The sequence below is a fragment of the Dendrobium catenatum genome, unplaced genomic scaffold (genome assembly GCF_001605985.2).
Source record: "Dendrobium catenatum unplaced genomic scaffold, ASM160598v2 fragScaff_scaffold_133, whole genome shotgun sequence".
Classification (NCBI taxonomy): domain Eukaryota; kingdom Viridiplantae; phylum Streptophyta; class Magnoliopsida; order Asparagales; family Orchidaceae; genus Dendrobium; species Dendrobium catenatum.
The window spans coordinates 11,077,365-11,086,390 of record NW_021318595.1 but is presented as its reverse complement, the minus strand read 5'-3'; the positions used below and the strand labels follow the sequence as shown (position 1 = coordinate 11,086,390).

The window sequence follows — 9,026 nt, the reverse complement described above, 5'->3', positions numbered from 1 at the left end:
AAAAAAAATCAAGCTGAAATGAGAATTTTGGCTTATTGATTCACTTGAATTTTTAATGAAAATCTCACAATCGAAATTAGTGTAAAATTTAAAATTATCTCACAGGATTATTGAGTTTAAAAGAACAAATTTCTTGTCACTAACTAGTGACTATCATTTTTCTTAATCTCTCTATTAACTTGGATAAAAATTATGAGAGGATTTTTTTTATAAATTATATAGTATATATTTGAAATCATTAAGTTCATTTTTAAATTGATATTATAAATAAAGTTTAAATTTTATTAGTTTTAAAATAAAAATATTATTTTAATTTTATTTTAATATATATTTTATATTAAAAATCTGGTATAACTTTAATTTTATTAATTTATCCGCTTAAGCACAGTGCTCAACCTCCTGGAATTGCTTGAACCGCTTAGTTTGAGTTAGAAATTTCCTTCTTTCAAGGTCGGCTCATTTCTCCCACCACTCCTAAACCCTAACCCTAACGATGGGAAAGCCACGAGTGACATCGACGAAGGGCCGGAAAAACAATCGAAGTGATAATAATATCGAGAAGGTAAAAAGCATTCAAGCGGGGTTGAAAAGGAAGAAGCAGCAGCAGAATCTATCTAACCCACCGGAACCGGAAGACAATGACCCCAGCGACCACAGCGCCGGAAGTGATCCCAGCGACCTCAGCGCCGGCAGTGACCCCAGCGACCAGAGCGAAGAGGAGGAAGAAAAGCCCACTCCCGAGGATATCCAGCGCCTTCTTGAGCCGTACACGAAGGAACAGCTCATCACCTTACTCGCCAACTCCGCTGCCGACGATCCCAGCCTCCTCTCCCACATCCGGTCAGTAGCCGAACATGACATCGCCCACCGCAACATATTCGTCCATCGCTTTGGCTATGACGTTACTTCAGAAACCCTGCACGAGGTCTTCCGCCATTACGGCCCTCTCGTTGACTGCCATGTCATATTTGACAACGCTACCGGTCGCAACAAGGGTTATGGGTTCGTCGTCTTTTCCACTCGCAGTGGCGCTGTTAAGGCTCTCAAACAGCCCGAGAAGAAGATTGGAGCTCGCATGGCCTTATGTCAGCTAGCCGCAATTCGCCATGATTCACCTGCAAGCAGCTCCACAGATTTGGCCCAGCGGAGGGTTTATGTGAGCAATGTCCCCGCTGACGCATCCCACGACAAGCTCAAAGCTTACTTTGCTACTTTTGGAGAAATAGAGATTGGCCCTTCGGGTTCTGATACGCTGACTGGAAAGTGGAATGGTTTCGCTATTTTCGTTTACAAGACACGGGATGGGGCAAACAGGGCCCTGCAGGAGCCATACAAGAACTTTGAGGGGCGTCAGCTGTATTGTAAGCTAGTTGGTGATCTTTCACAAAAGGGAAAATTACCTGCTAATCCCGTGCCACCTCAAAGCCTGCCTGTAGTCAATCAGCAGCCATCACTAAATGCTGTGGCTGAAGCACAGAATGCGGCTATGCTCGGCCATAATCCAGCCTACAACATGTTGGTTCAGAACCAACTTCTTACAAATACAGCTTTGAATCCAAATTCCTTTGCTGCATTGAATCCTGCTGCCTTGGCCGCATTTAATCCCACTGCTAATTTGGTTATACCTCCGGGACAGGGTTATGGGGCACACGGTTATGGAGAACAGGGTCATGGGAGTGTTGGAGTTGGCTTGGGAGGTTATAACGTGTTTGAGAATTTTAGGACACAAGAAAGTGCCGGTTTATCTTATAGAGGATCTCAATTGGGGCAATCATTTTCACTGACACCAGCAACTGGCTTTTTTAGGGGCTTCCCTCAGTAGTATGGTAACAGATTTTGAAAATTTATGAATCTTATTGTTTTTATACTTTAACTTACATTTTCCTAGCTATTCATCCTTTTGATTATTACATCTCTTTTGATGATACTAATTTGATTTTATGATTTTTTGTGTTATGTTTTTCTTGATTTGATATTTTAGTTTAATATAACATAACAACAACATCAAGCCTTTATCCCACTACGTGGGGAAATATTTTAGTTTAATATATGATACAAAATTTCAATTTTGTTATGCCTTTATTTTTGTGTCGAGGATGTTTAATGTTAACTTCATGGGCTTGCATTTTGGTGTACACTTTACTTTTCAATCTAGTGCAATGTTTATTCCGACACTGTCTATTAATTCTTGCTATGTTTATGTGCCATCTTTTGTTTTATGGTTGACAAATACATCTAGCTTATTATCTCTAGCTATTCTTTAGTTATTACACTGGAGTGAAAGAAAGAGAAAAGCTTTATTTAATCCCAGTGGGGTAAACCAGAATTTTTTGTTGGCTAGACTGTGGTTGAGATTATCCATTCTATTGAGTTCATTTTTATCACAATTGCTTGGCATGGACTTCAACTTACTAAATTTCCAAATGTTGTAGAAGAACATTTAGCCTCATAACAAAGTTGTCTGTATCCAAAGGTTTTTTGTGACAATTTGTTTGGTAATTTGTGCATTTTGAATGGTATGTTGAACCGTGTGCTTAATATCGTATTTGGTGGAAAATCTTGGAATAATGAACCATGGACCATCGTTAATATGTTTTTGTGTGTATATTAAAATTTTCTTGGAAAGATCAGTTTATAATGGGAGTTTACTATTATTCAAGAGATAAATGAAACATAATTTCTTCAGTATATGAAGATGTTTTAGCAAATCAAGGTTTTTTTTTTTAGCTGACAACTAGCAAATCAAGGTTATATCTGACCTTTCTTGTAAACTAGAAGCAAAATGACTGTTGCCTTGGAATTTGACCGATGAATTTAATGTATGTTAGAAGCTAGCGGTTAATACAGGTATGAATATTCGGGAAAATATAGTTTTAGATCAATTACTCTTTTTTATTTTGCTTTAACTTCAGAAATGATCAGTTAGCGGATGATATTAGAAAGGCAATGGGCCCCTCATTTCTTGCAGGTGTCTGTGGCATTAGATATACTCAAGTTGGAAATGTTGGAACCTGATGAATGTCAAGTTAATTACTTAATTGATTTTTTATATCATTAATATTTTCATTCTGTTGAATGCATGATTTTTGCTGTTTTGTGGTGCTTATTTTTAAAATTATTTTCTTAAAAATTTAATTTCATTGAATTCTTTGTTTAATTAGAAAATATGAACTTTGTATTGATTTTTGGCTGGCTTTTGGCTCATTTTATATGCTAGTTAAATTTGATCTGCCTCATTATAATGTTTACGTGCAAAACGGAAGTTGTTATAACTTTCTATGCAACACAATTCTTAGTGGAGCAAAAGATAAGGTGACAAATGATCTAACTTGAAAAGTTTTTTTTTGGGTTCTATTAACCAAAATTTTAGTATTAGTGTGTCATCAATATTATAACCCCCCTTAAATTTGATGCAAGAAAATAAGCTTATCAGGTGTGCGAGTGACAGTTGTTCTATTTTCTGATCTTCCAACCATGACAAACCCTTTCTCCGCTCATCATATTGAGATTGATTAATACAATTTTCCACCATTAGAAGTTTAGAACCCTCCCTTTCTTCTTTTCCTCATATTCTCCTTCTTTCTCTTTTCAGACTTTGTACATAGGCCTTGTTTGTGGCACCTACCTACTTTAGTTGTGGTGGTGGGTGATGAGGACATCAAATTTCGACACGTGTACCATCGCCAGAGACGCAGATCGACGGCTACGATCCAGAGCCTCTATTTTTGATTTATTTTGCATTTTATTTATGCTTGTATTTCTTTTCCTATTTTGCCCCTGTGGGTATTGAGTCACTTATGTAGCCCTGAGGGCATTTGTGTCATTTCCATTTTATTTTATTTTGACCCCTTATAAGAGGCCTCATGTCATGCAAGAGGAGTTAGTTGTTGAATGAAAATTTTTATCTTATTGTTTTCTTTGTGAGTTCTCAAAGCTTCTCTAGATCTCTTTGTGAGCCATTAGATCTTTTTGTGAGTTCTATTGGTTGAAGGAGTAAGGTTCGTACTTCCTAATCATCTTATCTTTCTCCTCCAACCACTTCCCCTTCCACCTCAAGAGAAGACCACATAAAGCTCTTGGCCTGAAGAACCTGACCCCAGCCCCCTTTACCGCCGCCCCTTGGAGCTCTTGCTGTCGGTTGTTTTCACACCACCGGCCGGCCACCTTGCCACCGGCCTCCCGTCATACACCCACCACCTCTCTCTCCGCTAGCTTTCAAATTTGAAATTTGAATTTCAAATTTCAGATTCCTTCCAAATTAGGGAATCCATTTTAGGAAAGTTTTTATGTTGAATTCTATTTCAAATTAAATATAATTGGATTTCATAAATCTTCTTTCCTAGTTATCACCACCTAATTGGAAACTCCCCCTCATCCTCCCCAATCCCCTCCTCCTCATTGATGCCGCCGGCCTTTAATTGGCTCTCCCCATTGAATGAGTATTAACCCTCTCTCTTTATTTGGAATCCAAATTTGATTTCAAATAATTTCTTTCCCAACTCTCTAAAACTGAAATTAATTTCAGTTTTTAGAATAAAACCCCAATCCCCTCTCTCTCTCTATACCGTCGGCCTCCCCTTCCTTGGCTCCCCCACATTACTCCTCCATCAAGGCATTAATTGTACTCCATTTGAAATCAAATTTCAAATTGCTTCCCTCCCAAATTAATCTAAATATGAGAATAATTTCAGATTTAGAGGCAATCCCATCCACCCCAACCAAATCTAGTTCCACCAAGAACCCTAGCTTCTCCCCTCCACCTCTCCAAACCGGCCACCACCTCTCATCTCTTGGGTTTCTCATTGTGCTCTATCCTCTACATGCAAATGATGCATGGCGGATCCCGAAGTTGATAGCGGATTCATACTCGACGCCCACGGAGACATCCACATCACTCGATCCCCATTCTTCGACGTCGGATTTGGTTTTGATGACACCGCTGAAGATTACTTGAACCGGATCCTCCCCCATCTCGTGGACATCCTCGACGATCAATTCTCGGACTACGAGTGGGCCATCAACGGCCATCCACCTGCTTCTCCAACTCCCACTTCTTCCCCGGCGACGAGTCCTCTTGGCATTTCGTGTAATAGTGGTGTATCTCTAAGTTTTTTTATGATCCTCTTTCGCTAACCGCCACGTTCAAGAGTTGATTAAAGGATCTCAAGGTGAAGGATCTATATTTTAAACGTGAGGCCTTGTTTATCATGGCTATTTGCATTATTAGATTTCTTTTGGTTATTCTTTTGCAAAGCTCTTGTAATCTCCAAGTGTAATCGAATGCTATGGCTTAATTTTTCATGACATCTTCTTGAATCTCTATTTGAGTACGCTAAACTTTATGGTTAGTATGCAAATTTAATAACTTTTATTAATCTCTTGATTGGCAATTCTTGTATTCACTTGGTATCACATCAGTGGGTCTCTTGTATCGCCCCTGTGGTGGGTTGTCACCAATCCACTATGGAAAAGCTACATAATGATGCTTCTTCCGTATCACCCAACCTGGTGTTTTTGAGTAAGTGTAGGGGAGCGGCTGTTGCTTTCCACATAAGGTCAAATGCTCTACATAAGATGCTAGACTCAATTTGTTGCTGTTTTCTGTACATATGTTAGTACCATATTTCTCCCCTCCATTAAACAGCATACACTACCATTGCAAACTTTTTTATCTCCTAGAATCCTCCTCTTTAAAACATGGGCTCCTTTCCTCCACCCTCTCTCCTTTTGTTGCTTCCGAAGCAAGGGAAAAAAACTATAGCAAAACCACTACTTTTTACCTTCTAGAAACTTGTCAGCACCGCACAATGTCTTGTCTATATCTATTTTCATTTCTTTTTCTTGTTTCTTGAACATATGTTAAAGACATGAGAAATATGGTAGCATGACTGTATAATTTTGTTTTGTTTCCTTTAACCATGAAGCTTATTTCTATAAATTTGAATGTGCACCTAATATTGTATCGACCTGTTTCATAAAGTTAGGGGTCTTTTCTAAAAGCATGAATTGTGCAGGTGGACCCAAATAAGATTGAATTTTATAAAAAATGAAAAATAAAATAAAGCAATGATACAACTAATCCTATTTAGTTCAATCAAGTAGATTTTTATGTGCTTTGATAATTATAATTCCTTTTATATAATTTATATTATGTATGCTTGGCCTATGCATAGACATCTGCCTTTAAAGAATGATAGGAAAGTCATTTATTGAAGTATAATAGATATACAAAAAATACAAGAAGTGAAAAGACGATGGCAAGATTCATATTGGTGATAAATTGTGATGATTTATGTAATAGGTTTGATTCAATGACATGATCAAGATTTGCAAAAATAAATCAGGCATATGAAGATGATATAATATGTCTTATTATATTAAGCGTACAAACAGTAAATGTAATACAATTTATTTGATGATGAGATGTTCATGATAATGGATTTTTTTTTTTTGCAAAACAATTAGATATTTCTTCGAAGGGGCAAAATGTACGTCAAGGCTTGTTAGATGAGCATAAAAATGACGTTTAGTCAACTTTAAAGAAGATTCATAAAAGTTAAACTAGAGGCCTAGAAAAGATGCCTATTAAGATTTGGAGTTTTGTGAGTAAGACGTCAAATGATTTAACAAACATTTTTACCCATTTATTGAGACAAAAAAGGGTATTTAAGATTGTGGTGATTACATAGAAATTAAGAATGTGTGCTATTTCATTGAAACTATGTGAGAGAGTTGTCCAATGATGGCCAAGTAAAAGTATGGAAGCGATTATTATATTGAGCCAGTTAATTGAAAAGTTATAGACATCATTGAAAGAGATCATATAGTTTTATTTATCTTGAAAGCCTCATGATCAAATACCAAGAGAATTTATCTGGTGCATATAGAAGTAAGAAATTGTAAAACATCTGCATTTAAGTTGTTGAGCATTTGTATGATGGAGCAATGCTAAAATTGGAAGTAGTTATGCTTTGATTAAAGTATTACCAAACAAAATATGACTATATTAAGATCAATTTTAATTTTATTTTCTTTGAATATTTTTCTTGGAAATTCTCATGATAATATTTCAATTGAGGTATTTTGGAGCATGGTATTTTCTAATGAAATAATATGTAATTTTTTTTTATGTTAGTTTTTTTATACTGATCAATCAACCAAATTAGAGGCTAAAATGACTTGATATGTTTTGGTATCTTGTGTTTATTATTGCAAAGAATCGGAATGTTAAGGAGAATGTAAACAATACAATTAAAGTTTGAAAGTTGCATGTGATGGAAGAACACAATGGTACTTAGGGCAGAGCTAGAAATTTTTTTTGACTGGGGGTAAATTTTGTAAAATGATGATATATCCAACTATGCTATATGGATTCAAGTGTTGCACAACTTAGAAATCAATAATAATCGAGTGTGATAGAAATGTGAATGTTAGTATGAATGTGTGGTGAAATTTGGAACAATAGAATGTAAAATGGTTCTTATTAGATTGATGATGGGATCCGCCTCATTAAGGATAAAGTTGTAGAAAATAGAATTGATGGTTTAAATATGCGTGAGTAAGTTTAGATGATATGGTATGATGGGTAGATGGAATCATCGCGAAGGCCATGGGAGAAAACAAAAAAGGTAGATGAAAATAAATTGGCCAAACGTTGTATATAAAATTATAAATGCTTGCAAAATTTATAGTTAACTCTACTTGCAATACGGGCCCAAAAAGGAGCTACAAAGACAACACTTAAATGTTGGGATAATGCCATTCACTTGTTATTCTTGCCAATTATCATTCTTAGCTTTCCAATGCTATTCTTTTATGCAACTAACCCTGGAAATCATAATCATATTATTTGTATTAAATTCTTTTTCTTTATTTATTGATGCTTGACCAGGTGCTGCAGGTTTTTGTTGTTTATTTAACCTAAATATTAATTTACTTCCTTGAAGTTGCAGTCTTTGTTTATTCTAATTAACTTTAATTTTAGTTTTATACTTTGATTTACAACAATTTTTTTTACGGTCATAATTTTTGAGTAGATGCTTTCCTCACATTCTTTCCTATTAGATTTTCTTTTGATTGTAACACTTCAAGTTTATCATCTTCTATAAACTAATATTGATGGTTTTACGTTTGCTGTTTTAGTTTAATATACAATATGGAACTTCGAATTAGTCACCTTGATTTTAGTGTGTAGGACTTTTAATAATCTCTCTATGTACCTTTGTACAGGCTGCATTTTGCTGCACCGTCGGAATCAAATTCTGTTTAATGCTCCTACACTACTACAGTTTTTTTTTTCTATATTTAGACCGTTTATTTGTTTTATATTCACTTGACAAGTACCTTTAGTTCATGACTATCTTTCTTTTTTTTTTAATTTTTTTTTGACTATCTTTCTTTGTTTTTGCATTGGGTTGAAGAAAGCCACAAGCTTTTTGTAGACCATTTGATGTGATACAAAATAAGAGTTACACAGGATTATAAAGAGAATTTACTAAAGTTTAATCTTTTATAAAATTATGCATCAATTCCAAGTTAGTTGCAAGAATTCTCAGCATTCCACTTGCTTAGGCAAAGAGTTGTATGAAAATTAACCAACAACAACAACAACAACAACATCAAGCCTTTATCCCACTACGTGGGGTCGGCTACATGAATCCTTTTTCTCCATTGTGTCCTATTAAAAGTCAAATTCTCGTTTAAATCTAATAAGAAAGGTCATTCCTAATATTTTCTAACCAAGTCTTTTTAGGTCTACCCCTACCTTTCTTAACATAAGTCAAATCTAATACCTCTACTCTCCTAACCGGGTCATCACAAGGCCGCCGTTTTATGTGACCAAACCATCTAAGGGGACTTTCTCTAATCTTATCTTCTACTGGAGCTACTCCAACCTTTTCACGTATATGCTCATTTCGTATCCTATCTCTAAGGGTAAAGCCACTCATCCACCTGAGCATCCTCATCTCTGCCACACTTAACTTAGTATTATGTTTCTCTTTTAAAGGCCAACATTTGGCATCATA

At 35.8% G+C, this 9,026-nt stretch overlaps 1 protein-coding gene across 8 annotated transcripts in view; it reads left to right on the top strand.

Annotated features, from left to right (window-relative positions):
* Positions 1-396: 396 nt before the first annotated feature.
* LOC110111316 (UBP1-associated protein 2A) overlaps positions 397-9,026 on the top strand; it is a 36,611-nt gene continuing 27,981 nt past the window's right edge. For 4 of the 8 annotated variants that reach the window (XR_003702764.1, XM_028700071.1, XM_028700079.1 and 1 more), the window contains exon 1: positions 397-1,826. Coding sequence is in view for 7 of the 8 variants with exons in the window: in XM_028700071.1 (XP_028555904.1) it covers positions 494-1,822 (1,329 nt within the window). In the remaining variant the exon portion in view is untranslated. The remainder of the gene's footprint in view (positions 1,827-9,026) is intronic. The other 4 variants (XM_028700076.1, XM_028700064.1, XM_028700081.1 and 1 more) reach the window with 2 other exon arrangements.